Source organism: Psittacula echo (assembly GCF_963264785.1).
Source record: "Psittacula echo genome assembly, chromosome: 4".
Classification (NCBI taxonomy): Eukaryota; Metazoa; Chordata; class Aves; order Psittaciformes; family Psittacidae; genus Psittacula; species Psittacula echo.
This window is the reverse complement of record NC_137738.1, coordinates 81,419,891-81,439,814: the sequence shown is the minus strand read 5'-3', so window position 1 is coordinate 81,439,814 and position 19,924 is coordinate 81,419,891. Positions and strand designations below refer to the sequence as shown.

At 39.8% G+C, this 19,924-nt stretch overlaps 1 protein-coding gene across 1 annotated transcript in view; it reads right to left on the bottom strand.

The window, feature by feature from the left end:
- Positions 1 to 19,924, bottom strand: part of KHDRBS2 (KH RNA binding domain containing, signal transduction associated 2) — a gene marked incomplete at both ends in the record, with an annotated part of 351,174 nt that overhangs the window by 156,310 nt on the left and 174,940 nt on the right. The window contains one exon of the mRNA XM_080615761.1: positions 13,158 to 13,304. Coding sequence (XP_080471887.1) covers positions 13,158 to 13,304 — 147 coding nt within the window. The remainder of the gene's footprint in view (positions 1 to 13,157; positions 13,305 to 19,924) is intronic.

Below are 19,924 nucleotides of genomic sequence, written 5' to 3'. Positions count from 1 at the left end.
CTCAGCTGTTTAGTTTGAAATGTGACACAGAAGAAATCACTTTTTTAAAAGTGGTACTACAATACATGATTGCACTACAAACAAAATAGACTTTTGCATTCCAGCAGAATATATGATTTCTGACCATGCAAAAACTGAGCTCTGAGCGAAGAGTGATTAAAAAAATTAAACCAGAGATCTCTCTAAACATACTGCAACATATTCACACTGTCTGGGAGACAGATGGAGATGGTAAAACCGCATTCTCATGCAGGTATGCAACAGCATATCAGGGACTCATACCATTTTATGACATGAATCACCTACTGTACCACACTGAAGATGTGGTAGTGAAGCAGACTGTCAGGATTCCCATCACGCAAATATTTTTCAGAGTTTTATATCACCTCTGTCTTTAACTGTACCTGCTTTCAGTTTGGTATGCAAGCTCCTACCCTGGCTGCAGTTCATTTTACAGACTGACGTAGATCTATTGAGTGCTTTTCAAAGCAAGATACACAGAAAAGTGTAGACCAGCCAATATCCAAGGCAAAATCTGTCTTTCTGATGTGTTTATTGGCAGAAAAGAAGTCTCAATCAAAATCAGAGCAAAATCTTTGTTTAAATGAGCATTGGTTCCTTTCAGTGATGTTTAGCCGATCAGTTTAAGGATAATGACTGAGAAGCCGTTATAGCTGTTTATTGTGTAACTTAGCATCGTGTTACATATGCAATTGACCTTTTTGATACTGAGGGGATTTTCTTAGCCTCTCAGATAACAGCACAGGTTTCTGAACCTGATGTAAACACACTTATTTTACACCTCTTGATTGCTTTCCCCTTTCTGTTTTAACTTGGTGGAACACGTGTGTTTAGTACCTAAGGAAATCCTACAGGCTAGAGACTTCTGACTAGACTAAAACACTCAGAAATAGTGTCTTTAGAACAAACATTATTTATTCACCTCCTCAAAAGTAAAAAAGATGTAAGGCAAATAATGAAAACAATGAACAGCTGTTAACTGTCACTCCAAAAGTATTTTTTAATTTTTCTCTCCCAAGTTCTCATCTCAATGACCTTTTCAAGCCCTCATTGCTTGGAAAAAACTCATTTTCCGCCTGCCTTTTCCTGCCAGTTTTCCTACTGACAATTCTCGGACAGTATATGTCTATTTATGTAACCCCTATCCCAGGATCAACTACTGTTCAATACCTTACTTTTGAATTTTAACACAGTTTATAAAAGTGAAGAAACAGTCAAAAGGAAAATTCTGAACAATAAGGATTTTCCATTGCTTTCAGTTCCTTCTTGTACTGTCCTGCTCAGGCTAACTGTGTGGTAAGTATCCATTATAAACAGAAATGTAAGTAGGTACATTAATCAGAAATAACCACAAATACTGCCCAGCTTGCCACAGTCTGCTTCCAAAAATTTCTCACTTCCTCCAATCTGGACCTAAAACTCTGATTTTCAATGCTGCTGTAACTGAGTTGTTACTCACTGGGTCATTCACAAGTTACGAAACCATGAAAATTATGCTGAAGTTGAATTAGAGTACAACAGACACAAATCCTGTTCTAGCATGTCTAAAGGAGATAGTTCAATTTTTTTCCCTGTGTTTTGTTCGTAAGGAGAGTAAAAATAAACTGCATGCATCAGTTTTCAAACAGCTGAGAGAAAAATGGCAAGCAAGTAGGTAGTCACTGTACTCAAGAGATTTAAATATGAAATATGAGAACTATACTTTCGTTGATGTCTGCATCCACTCTCAACCTTCCTTTCTCAACAAGCTCCTGCCTCTATTCACCAGTGAGTGAATCATTCCCACCATTATTCCCAACTGACTTTAATATACAGTTCTGGGTACCAGACTGCCTCACTCCTCTTTCTCCATAACATCTCCAGTCAGCCCTGTACACAATTGATCACTAGATTCTAGTGTCATCATATGACTCTTCAGAAAGATTATGCCTCATAGAGACTTTCTTTTTAAAAAATATCTTATATACCTACAAGAGTTTCATTTTGTTTTAATCTAAGTCAGCAACAGCTTCCCTTTTTAGTCAATGGACTATGGGCAGCTCCAGAGGGTGATTCCTCTCTTATTAAAAACCTTCTCTAGCTTCAGTCTTACTTTATCTTTGTCTCTCATCTTGATGTTTCCAAAGTGAAGTGTCTATATCTAGCAGGGAGGCAGGATATAAGATACAGCATAATTCTCAGCATTTTTTGTGTGTTAGTATAAGTGGGCTGATGGCTGGGAATGCACTTTGAGGCACCACTCTCACATAAGTCTCTTCACCTGCTTAATGACTACAGATTTTGCTACAGGGTCTAAGTACTGCACCACCTGTGTCCCTTCTACAGATCTTACCCCAAGGGAACCTGTTGTGTTGAGAGAAGAATATGCTCAAATGAAATAAATCAACCTAAAGACACAAATCTCCATCATCAAAATCTGATGATACACCATACAGATTTGACAGACAAAGGATTTTCACATACTAGCTCCTTAAGAAAATTGCTACAGATAGACCTATTTAGGGAAACTTTCTTACGAAAAGGTTTTGACCCCTCACTTACATCATACAGGAAGATCAGGTGTCACTAATACAATTCATTTTATCAACAAACTTTCTCACTGAATATGAAATCAGATTTGTTAACAAATCTATTTTTATTAAGACATAAAAAACATTAAAGCAGCAGTTAGACTCCTTTCTCAATTGTTTTGCAAGTTGCAGTCTTCCTCAACTATTCAGCGAAGGACTTGTGACAGGCTGGTCACAGCATAATCAACACACAGTCATGCTGCTACTGCAAGATTTTCTTTCACTTGCTACATTTCTTTTCCGCTGCTTGCAACCCAATTAACTTCTGGCTAACTGGCCAACTCCAGCTGTAACTGACAGACATCCCATAGTTCTAAAACAGTCAGTCCTTCCCAATTTCATAAAAGTGCTCATCCAGAAGGATGAGGAAGATCCTGGTAATGCCCTTACCGAAGAGCAAATGCCCACATAAGGTCCACAAAAAAGTCCCACAAATGAATGAAGTTGTGAATGTCTGGAATATATAAAAGTTTCAGACAGGGAACACAACACCTACCTGATCCCCCAGACTCCAAACACAAGACATGAAGTCATTAGAAATCAGCTCTAATTGGCTCTGCTGCTCACACAACTGCTCTCAGACTATGATCTCTTATCCAGTTTCCTGACTTTTTCCTAAACAGTTTTTTTTAAACTAACATTACTGTTGCCTCATTTCAGTAACACACAAGTACACCATCCTGCATTTTTCCAGCTACGCAACTGATATTTATGGAAACATTCTGCTTTTTTCTGCATCATTAATGTTACTGATACAGTTACCATCTCCAGGGATTAAAGTCTGTATCTTTTCCAGAATTCCTTTTATTTCTAATGTTCCTTGAACTCATTTGTATTATCAATCACACTGCTGGCCATATATTCCTTCAGAAATATTCAATTAAATATGGAATTTTTGTTTGATAAATTTGATTGCTATTAATACACCTTCTGCATCTTTTCCTGATTTTTATACAGTGATTATTTCTAAGTTCTTGCAATCCCTTTATCACTGAGTCTGAATGAAAAACATATTAAACTTATTGTTCTTCTGTAGAAAGAAGTTTTCATAGTCAACCAACAATCTTTTCTTTCTATGTTGATATTCTTGTTTTTCCTTTAAAAATCTCTCATGCCAATGAAGTTTTGTTATATTATTCCTTGCCACTAGGATACTCTAAATCTTTCAAAACACCAGGAGAATATACAATTACATATTCTTCACTTACTGAAACCTTCTCATGTTTTCACACACTGAACATATTTAGGTTCTTGTCATTGGTCTCACAGAAGTCCGTTCTGTGGACCAATATGCTTTTACCCTTTATACAGATAATTTCTGAACAGGTTTATGCTATGTGGCATGGCACAGCAAATGAGACATCCATTTTTAAATATCTCCATGGATGGAAGTCAAAACTTTCATCAGCCACACCAGAAGCTGTTGAAAGGCAAGAAAGCACACTGTTGATTTATAATTCTCTCTTTGATTATAGGAGAAAGAATATTAAGAATAGTTGGGCTGGTTTTATAATTTTGTATTTACTGGGGGGAAGAGTTTATTGAGTGATTCCAGAAATCTGTTTTGTTCATCATATTTATAAATTATATAAACAAAAAATTGAATTGTGAACTTCATTTAAATTTCATTTGAAGTTATTCAGGGCAATGGAATCTAAAAGTTTCTGCAGAAAACTGCTGACAGAACTCATATTCAATTATTAGAATAAAACTGTCAGACAAACAATGTGTTGATAAATGCAAAACAATACACATGAAAGTACTTAAGTATTGATAAACATAAAAATACTGAGTGTAAATAGCTCTAAACTTCTTCCTATCATTCAGGAAGATGCCTTGGATTTTTTATAAATGCCGTTTGAAAAACATCAAATCAGTGCAAGTGAGAAGTATGATAGTTCTAGAAAAAGCCTCACACTAAACCACAAAGTAACAGAATGATCCATTTCACTAGTGTACTGCTTCTTGACTACAGAGATGAGGCTTCTCTGTGCTGTCCTGACCATCCCATTCAAACAGAAAAAACAAACAAACCAGGAGTTAAGCTAAGGAAAACGAAGAAAGATGTGGAAAGGATAGCCAGAAGTATACCACATGGAGAATCAGAGCTACCTCTGCTTCTGTACAAGAAAAGATGGGGGACTTAGAAAGAAACAAATCCAGAGCAATCTCGGAGTGAGGATTGGTCTGCAATTAGCCACTCTTCCAACCATGCATGAAGATGAGGGCACCCATAAAGCATTAAGCAGCTGCTTTAAAACAAACAAGAGGAAGTGGACTTCCGGGTTTTTGGTTTTGTTTTTACACACAGTGCATAACTGAACTGTGAAACTCATTAACACAGGATGGTTTTCTGAGGCCAAATATTTAACTAAGGTTCAAAGGAGCATTTGACAAGCGCAGGGAAGAGAAGAAAAATCTACCACAGGGTATAAGGCAAGATGGTCCAGACATAGCCTTGAAAAGATTCAATTTTTGACTGCTGGAAGCTGAAAGAACGCAACAGAAGAGAGATTACTCTGTATTAGTGCTTTTCCTTTCATGCTTTCCTAAGCGAGCATAACTCGGTGTCCTCAGAATTGGTTACAATGACATTTGCTACATTAAAAAACCCACAAGACATAAAGTTTAAGAATGCCACTGAAACCTTCTCTTTTCCCCTTTTTAAAAGGAAACAAACAAAGAAAGAGGAAACTAAACCCACAAACCCCAGCACATTGCCTGGGTCTTATTTGCAGAGTGCCTTTCAATTTGAATTAAGGCACAAAAAGAAGTATTTTTTCTGGTTTTTTTTTTTTTTTTTTTTTTTTGAGTCTACCTCCACAAATGAATTAAACCTCAAAAATCACATTGTCATTTTGTTGAAATAAGTGGAACAGATATAAAGTAACCTGGCTAAGCTGCAAACCAGTTCCTTGAAAGAGCGAAACCAAGTAACTCTCATCTCCTTCAGTCTTACAACAGCAGTAATGTCCTTTCTTTCCTCATACTGATGGCTCAAAAAAACACTATTGTATGTGATGGAAACACATAACAACATCCTGCACATCTTCTTTTTTTTTTCATCATTATGACCATGAAGTTGCAGCCTCCTCACTGGATCAAATACCCAGCTTTTACTGATGAGATGATTGGCCAAATCTGTACTCACACACACAGCTCTGAAATGAAATGTCGGATGTGTAGGAGGGTCTGGTGGTCCCTCTGAGATGAAGGGGTTTGTAAAGTCTATGTGCAACACCATAGCCAACTTCTTGCCACATGTAATAGACCTGCTATTAAGAAACCAGGAACAACACTCTATGATTTAAATTTATCTGCATGAATTTTATTACCTACACACAAATAATTGCTTCTGATCTCCCACTGGTAAAAAACCTACACCGTAGCAAGAGGAAGCAGCAAGACAAGCCAATAGAATTGCTGATGAATACAGACTCATCAAGTAAGTTCCAAATATTTATTTAAACTACAGCCATGTCTCTGTAGTTCACTCAGATTAACTGTCATTGTAAAATCCCTGATTAGGTTAATGTCCCTAGTTAAACTGAAAGGCAAAAGAAAGGTTGGCTCTGGCAGCCCCTTTTATATTGATTCCTTTGTGTGTCAGAGGGAGATCACCAAGGGATTGCTCTCACAGACTAAATACGCCCTTGGCATATATAAAAAGGTCTTAATCCGCTCAGAGTGGGAGCACATGAGGCTGTGAAGTAGCTGTACCACTCTGAAGCAGCCAGAGACCTGAGCTTAGGCAAAAGATACTTGCTTGTCAGGCATGCCAACAGGTGACCCACTCATCACAACACAAATGTAAAGAGATTTGAGGAATTATGTGCTCTTTCTGTGGCTATCTGTTTTGCAGCTTCACAGCAGAAAAAAACAGTAGTCTATACATAATTAAGTAAGTAAAATAAGTACACAAATTTCAGTCAGTTGAGAAATCCTGGAGTTTAGTTTTCAACTAAAAAGGTTGTTTTAGTGTACATCTCCACCCCCAAACCTTCACTTTAAGGGATAGTTTTAGGGTGATTTTCATCAAGCTTAAAATGAGTGATTTAAACTACACAAGCGCTGCTGTTCAACTGGTCTATATCGTGCTTAAGAAAACCTCCAGAGCTTATAAAAGTCAAGAACAACTGTCACAAGCTATGCTAACTTTCTTGAGGACACTTCTGTTTGAACATATTTATAATAATTTAATTTGATAATCAATCTTCAGGAAAAATTGCTGTGAAGAGGTAAAACGCTATGACATTCTAGGCCTTGACAGAACCTCTGATTTTTTTTCCTTGATTATCAAAACTTACGTGTGAAATTGCCATAGATATTGCACAGTGGGAAAAAGAGAACCCAGCATAACTCAAATAGCTGCTCAAATAATTTCCTTACCCATTCTTCAATAATTACTGCAGTAATTGTTTTTTACTGGAAGTATGTTTGCAGAATGTGGAAGTATAAATTGTTTACTTTGCTGGTGGATAAAAGATGTCTCTTTTAGGGATGGAGCTATGTTGCTGCTTACCATCATACTTAAGGAAATACATATATCTACAGGCCAGTCAGTCTCCCCTCAGTGGCCAACAAGTTCACGGAGCAGATCCTTCTGGAATTATGCTAAGGAACACAGAAAATAAGGGGTCTGTTGGTTACAGCCAACATGGCTTCACCGAAGGCAAATCATGCCTTACAAATTGGGTGGCCTTCTATGATGGGGCTATGGTGTTGTTAGATATGGGAAGAGTGCCTGATGTCATCTACATGGACTTCTGCAAGGCATCTGACACTGTCCTGCTCAACATCCTCATGTCCAAATCGAAGAGGCATGAATTTGACAGATGAGCAACTTGGTAGGTAAGGAACTGGCTGGATTGTCACTCTCAAAGAGTTGTGGTCAATGGCTCAATGTCCAGCTGGAAATCAGTGACAACTGGTGTCCCTCGGCGATCGGTGTTGGGACTGGTCTTGTTCAACATCTTTGTCGGTGACATGGACAGTGGGATTGAGTGCGCCCTCAGCAAGTTTGCTGATGACACCAAACTGTGTGGTTCGGTTGATAAGCTGGAGGGAAGGGATGCCATCCAGAGGGACCTCGACACGCTTGTGAGGTGGCCAATGCCAGCCTCATGAAGTTCAACCAAGCCAAGTGCAAGGTCCTACACCTGGGTCAGAGCGATCCGAGGCACAGCTACAGGTTGGGCAAAGAAGAGATTCAGAGCAGCCCCTGCAGTGAAGGACTTGGGGGTGTTGGTCGATGAGAAACTGAACGTGAGCCGGCTTCAGTGTGTGCTCGCAGCTCAGAAAGCCAACTGTATCCTGGGCTGCATCAAGAGGAGTGTGACCAGCAGGTCGAGGGAGGGGATAGTCCCCCTCTACTCTGCTCTTGTGAGCCCCCACCTGTAGTACTGTGTCCAGCTCTGGGGCCCCCAACACAATAAGGACATAGACCTGTTGGAGTGAATACAGAGGAATGTCATGAATATGATCAGAGGGCTGAGGCAGCTCGCCTAAGGAGAGAGGCTGAGAGAGTTGGGGTTGTTCAGCCTGGAGAAGAAAAGGCTCCAGGGAGACCTTAGAGCAGCCTTCCAGTACCTAAAGGGGCTTACAAGAAAGCTGGAGAGGGACTTTTTACAAGGGCATTGAGTGACAGGACAAAGGGGAACGGCTTTAAACTGAAACGGGAGATTTAGATTAGATATTAGGAAGAAGTTCTTTGCTATGAGAGTGGTGAGGCACTGGCACAGGTTGCCCAGAGAAGCTGTGGCTGCCTTGTCCTTGGAAGTGTTCAAGGCCAGGTTGGACAGGGCTTTGTGGAATGTCTAGTGGAAAGTGTTCCTGCCTGTAGCAGGTAGGTTGGAATTAGACGATCTTTAAGGTCCCTTCCAACACAAACCGTTCTATGATCCAACCCCAACTATTCTATGATTCTATGATTTTGCCTACTGAGGTTCTTTGAAAGAGCACAAATAAGACTGAACTCCTTGCCAATAATATAGCTATTCAGAAACAAAATATTACAAAACCAGAGAGTGTGAAATGGTATGTAAATAGAGATTTCATTACAGAGCACAGAAGAAATTCCGAGAGCTAACAAAAAATGTGCAAAATAAATGTCATATATCTAGATATATCTAGATATGGTTATGAGAAAAAGTATTACTGTGTACTGTATATACTACAATACAGTCAGTGCAACACGGCATAACAGATAGTTAGTAACTGTGGTTTGTACTAAATATAAATTACTATGTATACAGTAAATGCATGTTTGAAGTAAAATAATTTTTTTTGAAACATTATTTAAGGAAGGACCTTCAAGGGATTAAACTCTAAGATTATTTAATTGTTCCAGCTGAAACAAACTGGTATCAAGGCTTGCTTTTAAATCCCATCAAATCTAATCTTTTTCATACACATTTCTGGTATGAAGAATTTCCTGTATAAAATCAGTAACTTTTTATTTCACTGAAAGCCTCTTTTTCCTCAGTAATCATCCACCTTTAGTTAGGAAGAGTGAAGAAATGATGCTGGAGGCTGGATCAGTGAGAACACTTATTCTTAAATGATTGGTAAGAAAATTATTTTAATCAATAGTATGGACCAAGGTGAAATAAAATGATTAAAGTTAATGACTCAGTAAGAGATTCAGGCATCTAGAAGAAAGCCTGGAAAACATTGCAGCCTGCATTCACAACAACCTGCATTCACCTGCTGCCTCATCCCACTAGTTCCTAATAAAGCAGTCTGATAAACACCCTCAGAAAATACTGAGGTATGCAGGCAGATGATCATGAGCAATTGTCCATCAATTGAACTGCATTAAATGACTGTGAGTTTATTCCCAGCCCTTGAGTGGTGCTAATGTGCCTCAATTTAAAGCAGGTATAAGTGGCTATGAAAATATATGCAAATAAGTTGAACAGCAACTCTTGAAGTGGTAATTGGTTCAATTTCTGACCACACAGTTGTAAACAATCTTTTTAAAGTGGTTGTGCCACCGCAGCTGCAACCTGCCCTCTACATAATAGCTCCCTGTTACAGAGCACTCACACATAAAATGAATGATCAGTATCTGCTTCTCTCCTCCTCTCAAGGGATGCTAAACATGTCAAATAAAAATGCTTCACTTAGAGGGATAAAATGGTTATCAGCAAAACATTTTGCATATATTAAGAAGCATAGAACACCTAAAGATGGTATAGCCCCTTACTGTGTGGAAATCATAGCTTGTTCAGAAAATATGTTTGTATGTTTAGATGTAAATCAGACTGATACAATCAATTCTTGTATGAATGATGTAGCATTTCATTGCTCATTAATGGTGAAGAAAGTTTTGCAGCATTTAATTGCTAGGAACGTTTTAAAATCAGCAGAGCTTGTAAAACTTCTAAGCTCTTTCTCCTTTAAAACATCTCTCCTTCTAGTTTGCTGACGCTGCATCCCATTCTGAGACACTGAGATGTAACATCAGTGTTAGGTTCCTCACCTGTCCCTGGCAGTTTGTAGCCAGAACCACTTGGCAGTCAGATACCTATGAATTTTACTGAATATGTGTTGATCACAGAGATGAATCTGCAAAACATGCATCCTCTTCCTAAGCATCCCTACTGTTTGTACTTTGCACATAGCTAATACTGGATAACTTGCTGGATTACATCAACATCAGTTCCAAGTTTAATCTTTACCCTAAAACCTCAACTTGGGAAAGCACATTTTGGTTTTTTTTTTTCCTAGGTTCCCAAAACCCACAATTGAGCAGGCAGTTATGTTTCAAAACTCCAAGGTATTAGTCCTATTTACTTAATCATGGGTCTTTTGATCTGTCATATTTTAATTACATTGAAATTTTCACATTAAAAGCAACATAAAAATAAAATTGGGGGTTCAATTATTCACAGATATGCCTGCTAGAGGCATACTAATGCACCACCTGAGGCCAAGCTGCCTGCAGCTTTGAAACATGTTAACATGTGGAACAGTCAATGTAAATAGCAGTGCTTAGTTTCCACCTCTGACTTGGAGGTGAAATCTTCACTAGTAAAAATTTTGATACTATTTTTGGGCAAGGCTGCAGGTGAAAACTAAGTAAATGCATTGAAATAAAAAGTAATTGTTCATTAAATCTTTCCTTCAGTTAATAAACACTCAATTATTTCCCCTCCAGCCTATTCTACATTTTTAGCTTCTTCTATTATTAAGTTTTCTAGGCATTTATTTTCAAATTCAGTTTCATTAAAACTTACAGATAAAGTATAAAGGCATTCTTCCATCTTATCGATACAATCGGTGTTATTTCTAAGGGCAATATGTCACTTAAATTTCATAAAATTCATAAGCGATGTCAAAATTTATTTGAATGGTTTACTGCATCCTCGATTTGTTATAAATAAAACTGTTAGATTCTACTGCTTTCATGCCTGTCATTCAATTCTAGTATTCACTGCTGCAATAAATTATGTTGCAACCAGCCAGTTAATTGTAAACTGTTGTAAATCTGAAATGAAGCAGAGGGGATAAAACTAACAAACAAGTCATAAACTAAAACTGTTACTTGTTTGTACTGTTTACTGCTACTGTCAACCAAGTTCAAAATCCTGCAACAAAGAAGCTGTTTTTATATTTCTTCCAGTGCAGCTATTATACTTGTTCTGGAAAATACATATAAAACTTATCAATACATTATGTGTCACACAAAATATATGCTTTCACAGATGCTGAATGTTTACAACAGAATCATACCACAAGTTTTAACTCCACTCTCATCACACACTGTTCTCTCTCCCTTGTTCACCCAGAACAGATTTTCTCAGTACTGAACAGAGTATATAATGGTGTTAAAAAATGGTGTTCTATGCCAGGGGGCATAGAACAGGTACCATCACCACTGCATCAGCTGTAATGCGCGACCTGTCTTTTGGAATGAAGAGGACGTACAAAGATAACTCTAAACAGGAGCCTCTTACACAAGCAAATTAAAGTTTGGCAAAGTCACAAACAACTGGAAATAGGGTTATCAAAAGGACAGAGACTGAGAATCTTTGTAATTAGCCCTGTTACCATTTTTAGCTACGACACTTCAGACTTCTCAGGAATATGTTACTTAACTATAAATTTTCTTTCAGTGTCACGGCTTGGCAGATTTTCACCATTAACTTGCAGCCAAAATGGGATTCCATGTTATGGTGCCAGTACTACAACACTGACCTGATTTGTTCCTCATATTGTATGTGCAAAACAGAGTCAGAAATCATGAAAAAAACAAAAAAAATCTGTGTCTTATGGTTATTTCCCAGAATTGAACCAGTATTTTATTACCAGTATTCCAAACCTGGAAATATAATAAGGGGATAGACCGGGAAAATCAGAAAGGTAGAGTCAACTTGTTTAAAATATAACTCATTTATTAGAGGCTCTCACTTGGTGCCAATAAATTTTGCTATTTAAAACAAATATCCATTTGTTTTTTAACAATTTTAAGTTACTTATTATTTTATTCTTAAAAAAAAGTTTAGCTGCTCTAAAAAATGTGAATCTTTAAAATATAACAGTACTTAAATACTGCACTCGTAATTTATTCTCTTTTTCCCCAGCCCCCCGCACCAAATAAAACATTTAAGTTCTGCCATGAAAATGTGTGTATGCCTCACCTCTCTTACCTTGGCATTTACTGAATCTTCCCATTATTATTGAGATATATGAGCATTATTGCACTTCATTTTTTACCACAAATAGAAACAAGCTTCCATTATATTTTTTTAAGGGATTCAAGTTCTGAACCTTTTTCCAGTGCTAAATAGGACAGACCTCAGACAGTAACTCATGTAATTCTAGTACTACACAAAATAACTTTTATTTAGTATTTAGCATGCATATGCTTCAATTCTAGGATAAATACTAAGTATGATAATGTCATGGAATACTGTATAAATGTGGAGAAAATAAATTTCAGTGAGTTTGATGGTAAATCAATAGGACAAAAGGTAAGCATTTATTTAGTATAAATCAAAGCGAAAAGGTTCCCAGCTTTAGAATATGTTTCTGTGCTCTCCTAGCTGATGAAGGGTTGCTAAACTGTGGCCTGAGTCATGACAACCTGTCTGAACAGAATCACCTGAGGAACGTTTTACTCATGCTGTTTGCTCCACAAGAAATTAATTAACTTCATTAGCAAGATATTTAGCTAAATCATTAGATATACAAAATGTTTTTTACAGACTTAAATGTTCAAAAGTCTCAAAAGTATACTCACATACTAATGACTAATGTCTGCGACCAGAAAAAACAAGCAACTAAACCATTCTTCCCTTCCAAAACCAAGAAAGGAAAGAAAAAAGAAAAAAAAAAAAAAGACAAATTGAAATAATAAACTATCTAGAAAATATATCAGTGGATCAGCTGCTCAACTGTGACAATTAATGGCCTGTGTGGCATCTCCCTGAAAAAATGAAAGATGAATGTTCAACAGAATGTTTTTTGTTTTTCCCCTTGAGCTAAAGGTGCTTAAAGAAGGCACAAATTCAATGCAGCAAAACCATAACCAGTCACAGGAGGATGCTGTAAGCCACTTACGGGAACGAGGAATTTTTTTATTTCTTCCAAGGCATGACTCATACGAGAATACGCCTCTCCAGGTGGAGCAAACACTTCAATTAATACGTGAAGCTCATCACTCAAGTGCGCGTATTTGGCTTCTCCACTTTTCCTTAGTTCTTCCTCCTACAAAAAAAATGTGGATTTTTTTTTTAGAACTGAGAATCTACTTATTTTGTATTGATTTAGCATTTACAGAGAACATGACAAAAGGACATAATACAGCAGACTTCTAAACCCTCTGAGAAATAAAAGTCTAGTACAAGCCACTTAGAGATTTAAAAATCAATTTTGAGTGTTTGAATGATAAAATCAGCATAATTACCATCTATAACAGATTTTAATCAGCATAGTAAAAACATGCTAAATACTCCAGAAACAAGTGCTGAAATATTAAACCTATAATGGAAAAGCTGCTCAAATCTGTCTGAATCTTAGTTGTTCACAATAAAAAAGAAAGACCCATTTAACATTCTGGAGCACGTTACAAAATGCTATTGTTTATTAAAGCCTATAAGCTACTTAATGACTATCTGAAGGCTGCACATTTTAGTATCACTAAAATAAAGCATGCCTTAGGAGTACTATTTGAGATATAAGGTCTGAGTTGTTCCAGTTCTGATATATGGTACCTATACAATCTAATGTACACTGGTTAAGATGGTGATTCACCTCACGTAGATTTATCTTGGCAATCTCTGAGTTCCAGTTTTCCAGCTATAAAATAAGCCTAAAATACCTACTTTATGTTAAAGTAATGTTTTAAACGTCAATCCACTTTTTTATACATGGCTTTGAGATAGCAAATGTAAATTGTAAAACATATTCATAGTAGTTACCTCTACATAAAAAGCAAAGATATAAAATAGTGATCATGTGAATAGCGTTGGCTGTGACAACATAATGAAAAAATGTTGTCATTACTACAAGCAGATAGCAATAAGTAATGCTGAAGAAATGATGAGTTAAAAACTTCAGAATTAATTTTGAAGAAAATATGTATTTGCGCAGGTCGAGGCAGTTCGCGAGGGCAGGCGAGCGGGATGGTGAGCACTTGCCATATGACCAGGGCCCGGTCTGGGAGCTCTGCTCTGGCTGCCCCGGCAGCAGCCAGCGTAGGCACCCAGACAGAGCCGATGAGAGGGGAGGCTGCAGTGCAGAGCTCGGAGTGTAGAGAGTGCCTGCACTGGTCTGGTGAGGGAACGGTGCCCAATGGGCAGGGCTGCACTCGGTGCTCCCTGGTGGAGGTCCTCCTGCAGCAGGGGCTGAGCTGCGGGATGCTGTTAATAGGCTGCAAGATGTCAGGGAAGCTGAGAGGAAGCAGGACTGCCTCCTCCAGGCCCAAACTGTGCAGGCGCCTCAAGCGTCCCCTGCAGCTCATGGAGGAAAGAGGGAGGCTGCTAACCCAGGAAGCTGGGAAACGGTAACAAAGAAAACCAATGAAAAAAGGAGGAAGAGGACAATTAAAAGCAAGTGGCTTCCTCCTAAGGGTGGTGTCATAGTCAGGGGTTTGGGTATCTAGAACATGGGACTCAATTTAGGAGTGTTATAAAAATTCAGTCTTAGCCACGACTGATTCCAAATATTTTATTCAGATTGTTTAAGGGTAAGAGGCAATAAGCAAGCAGCGCTGGGTGCGCAGGGGAGTCTCCGCTCCACCAAAGACGCACACCTCAGTGTCGTTTCCCGCTACATTTATCCTCTAAAGTTACATGCCTATACATATTCATGATCTATCCCCGCTTCGTATTATAATGAGCTAAAAGGTCCTTTGCACATGCGCACTGCCTCCCCATGGTCATGGGCGAGGGTCTCAGGATGAAGTAAATGAGTCTTCCTCTTGTGAGTAGGGGTCTTCAAGATGAAGTAAACGAGTCTTCCTCTTCTTAAACTTTTCACCTTTGGCACAGTGGGACACCCCAGTGGTCACACAATTAGCTGAAACCAGCCATATCTGTAATTCTTCTGGTAACTAGCAAAGATTTAGAACAGGGTGACCTTCCTGCAAAATTTATTGCAGGATGGGCAGGCAAGGAGTATCTCTAGCTAGCAGATATTTGGGAGGCTCTGTCTTTGAACTAACTGATAAGTAGAAAGATGGTGTGAAATGTTATACTTTAGTAGGCTAGTGTGAAACAATTAACTCATGTTTAGTGGGGCCCCTAAATTCCACAGACTTATACCATAGCTTTCTTTCTACAACTTAAGTTAAGCTATAAAGTACTTTATATTTTCCAGGCACTAGCATTTCTTATATCAAGCCCCCTGTATCAGTTTGACACTTACACAAAACTTAAATTCATTCACTCAATATCAACATTACAAAACCTGTAGCCATATAATACACAAACTTTACTTGATCAGCAAATTAAACATGTAAGTTTATTACAGGAGGCCAGGTCTACTGGGGGCTGGTGGAGCTGCTCTGATAAAGAAGGGGAAGAGCAGTTTTGGTAGGAGGCTTGCCAGACTGATCAAGGTTTCTTTAAACTAGATATGTTGGGGGAGGGGGGCATCGTTCCATCCCAACACACCCAGTCAGTTGCCAGCACCTACAATAAATGCTCAGAGCGATGCAGAGATATTCCAGCCGCTCCAGCCAATGAGCCGGCTTCATTTGGAGCTCGGCTCAGATGCCTCTACACAAATGCCCGTAGCATGGGGAACAAACAAGAGGAATTAGAGATGTGTGCACGTCTACAGGGGTATGATATAATAAGCATCACAAAAAGATGGTGGGATGGCTCCTATGACTGGAGTGTTGGAATGGAAGGTTACAGGCTCTTTAGAAAAGACAGGCCTGGCAGGTGGGGAGGGGGAGTTGCTATTTCTATTAGGGACAGGCTGGAGAGTATGGAACTCTGTCTGGGGATGGGTGAGCAGTCGACAGAGAGTTTGTGGGTCAGGGTTAAAGGGAGAACAGCAATGGGGGACATTATTGTGGGGATCTGTTACAGAGACCGCCTGATCAAGAGGACTCTGTGGATGAAGTGCTCTACAGACAGATAGGAACAGCCTCATGCTCACAGGCCCTTGTTCTCACGGGGGACTTCAACCACCCTGACATCCGTTGGAGAGAAGGTACGGCCCGGCACAAGCAATCCAGGAGGTTCCTCGATTGTGTGGAAGACAACTTCCTTCTGCAAGTAATAGAGGAGCCGACAAGGAGAGGTGCCATGCTTGACCTCGGGCTCACCAACAGGGAAGGGCTCATTGGAAATGTGACGCTCGAGGGCAGCCTTGGATGCAGCGATCACGAGAATTTGAGAATTTGGTCGAATTTGAGATCCTGAGGACAGTGAGAAGAGCGTGCAGCAAGCTCACTGCTCTGGACTTCAAGAGAGCAGACTTTGGCCTCTTCAGGAACCTGCTTGGGAAGGTTCCATGGGATATAGCCCTAGAGGGCAGGGGGGCCCAAGGCTGTTGATATTCAAGGATCACCTGCTACAAGCTCAGGAGTGTTGCAACTAGAAGGAAGTGCAGCAGGAGGGCCGGGAGACATCCTTGGATGGATAAGGAGCTGCTGAGGACACTTCAAAGGAAAAAAGAGACTTATAGAAGGTGGAACCAAGGACAGGCGGCCTGGAAAGAATACAGGGATGTAGTACGGTAAGCTAGGGCCCAGGTTAAGAAAACTAAGGCACAGTTAGAATTAAACTTGGCTAGGGATGTAAAGGATAACAGGAAGGGATTCTATAGGTATGTAGCAAATAAAAGACAGACTAGAGACAACGTAGGCCCCCTCCAGAACTATCAGGAGAACTGGCTACCCTGGATTTGGAGAAGGCTGAGGTTCTTAATGACTTCTTTGCCTCGGTCTTCACTGGCAAAGTCTCTGACCGCACCACCCAAATCTTCGAAGGCAGACACCGAGACTGTGAGAATGAAGACCCTAGGCCCACTGTAGGAGAGGAACTGGTTGGAGACCATCGTAAAAACCTGAATGTACACAAGTCCACGGGACCTGACGAAGTCCATCCGCGGGTCCTGAAGGAGATGGCAAATGAAGCTACTAAGCCACTGGCCATCATATATGAAAAATCATGGCAGTCAGGTGAAGTTCCTGATGACTGGAAAAAGGGAAATATAACCCCCATTTTCAAGAAGGGGAAAATGGATGACCCAGGGAATTACAGACCAGTCAGTCTCACCTCTGTGCCTGGCAAAATCTTGGAGCAGATTCTCCTGGAAGGCATGCTAAGGCACATGAAAAACAACAAGGTGCTTGGTGACAGCCAGCATGGCTTCACTAAGGGGAAATCCTGACTGACCAATTTGGTGGCCTTCTATGATGGGGCTACGAAACTGATAGACAGGGGTAGAGCAGCTGATGTCATCAACCTGGACTTGTGCAAAGCATTCAACACTGTCCCACATTTCATCCTTGCCTTTAAATTGGAGAGACATTGATTTGATGGGTGGACCACTCAGTGGATAGAGAAATGGCAGGATGGCTGCACGCAAAGAGTTGTGGTCAATGGCTCGATGTCCGGCTGGAGACCAGTAATGAGTGGTGTCCTTCAGGGATAGGAGTTCGTTCTGGTCTTGTTCAACATCTTTGTTGGTGACAGGGACAGTGGGATTGAGTGCGCCCTCAGCAAGTTTGCTGATGACACCAAGCTGTGTGGTTCGGTTGATATGCCGGAGGGAAGGGATGCCATCCAAAGGGACCTCAACACGCTTGTGAGGTGGGCTGATGCCAACCTTATGAAGTTTAACCATGCCAAGTGCAACGTCCTACACCTGGGTTGGAGCAATCCCAGGCACAGCTACAGGTTGGGCAGAGAAGAGATTCAGAGCAGTCCTGCAGAGAAGGACTTGGGGGTGTTGGTCGATGAGAAAATGAACATGAGGCAGCTTCAGTGTGCGCTCACAGCCCAGAAAGCCAACCGTATCCTGGGCTGCATCAAGAGGACTGTGACCAGCAGGTCGAAAGAGGTGATCCTGCCGCTCTACTCTGCTCTCGTGAGACCTCACTTGGAGTATTGTGTGCAGTTCTGGTGTCCTCAACATAAAAAGGACATGGAACTGTTGGAACAAGTGCAGAGGAGGGCCACGAGGATGATCAGGGGACTGGAGCACCTCCCGTATGAAGACAGGCTGAGAAAGTTGGGGCTGTTCAGCCTGATGAAGAGAAGGCTGCGTGGAGACCTCATAGCAGCCTTCCAGTATCTGAAGGGGGCCTACAAGGATGCTGGGGATGGACTCTTCATCAGGGACTGTAGTGACAGGACAAGGGGTAACGAGTTCAAACTGAAACAGGGGAAGTTTAGATTGGATATAAGGAAGAAATTCTTTACTGAGAGGGTGGTGAGGCACTGGAATGGGTTGCCCAGGGAAGTTGTGAATGCTCCATCCCTGACGGTGTTCAAGGCCAAGTTGGATGAGGCCTTGAGTGGCACAGTTTAATGGGAGGTGTCTCTGCCCATGGCAGGGGGGTTGGAACTAGATGATCTTAAGGTCCATTCCAACCCTAACTATTCTATGATTCTATGATTCTATCTTAAGGTTCTTTCCAACTCTAACTATTCTATGATTCTAAAAATATGATTCTGTATCTGCTTTTTATAGATAGAAAACATAATCATAGAATCATAGAATGGTTTGGGTTGGAAGGGACCTTAAATATTATCTAGTTTCAGCTCCCCTGTCACGGGCAGGGACACCTTCCACTACATCCGGCTGCTCCAAGCAGTGTCCAGCCTGGCCTTGAACACTTCCGAAGCAGCCAGAACTTCTCTGGCAACCTGTGCCAGTGTCTCACCATCCTCACAGTGTGGTACTTCTTCCTAATATCTCATAATTATCTACCCTCTAATCACAGAAAAAGTAAACTAATTTGCTTAATATTGGCTAAGAAGTTATAGCTTTCTGTATATACTAAAATACTTTTATGAACTTTTAGATTTTTTATATCTAAGATATAAAACCAGTAACAGTAGCTTACAATTCTTATTTATTTATTTATCATTGCTTGAAACCAAAAGTTTCTGCAAGATGCTATGCTTCAAACAATACACATCCAGTTCTTTCTATCTACAATAGAAGATCCAGCCCCAAGGACTTACTGATTTTTCACAAAACACACAATGGTTTCATCCTTTAGCTCCAGAACCCTAAATCTTAGTCATGATAAGTCAACATTTTGCAGATGATGATAAAATCATAACTCAATAAATGTGACCCATGATTTTATTTTTGAAAGTTGAAAATTGAGATAATCGTTTTCAACTAAAAAGTAAAAAGATAAGCAGGACAGAAGGTAGAATATCTTTATCTTTACACTTAAAGTATCTTCGTCATTTTATCTTATCACTTGAAATCTCACCAAAATGTCCACAGAACCAGAACATGAAATAACACTCTCTCATGAGACGTTACAATGCTTTTCAGTTCTCTGGAAAAAAACCCAAAACATATGATTGTAACTCTGGAATAATTTGACATGAAGTATTTCAACAGAATTAAGTTTTAATAGTTGTAAAGTGATATACTAGTAATTGCTTAAAGTTTCCTCCATAATGCTTTTTAAAAAGTCTTTTAAAAAACAACAGAAAGCCCCCAAAGTCACTGCTGCGAAGCTGACATCCACACTACTTAAATTTAGGATGACAGGACTACCCCTTCTCTTGCATTTCAGTGGGTTTTGTCTCCTGCTGGTTGCAGCCTAGTTGCACAGAGTTCCCATAAGGAGTCAGAAAGCCTTCCTGGAGCTCAGCTTCAGTTTAGTTACATGGAACCGGAGT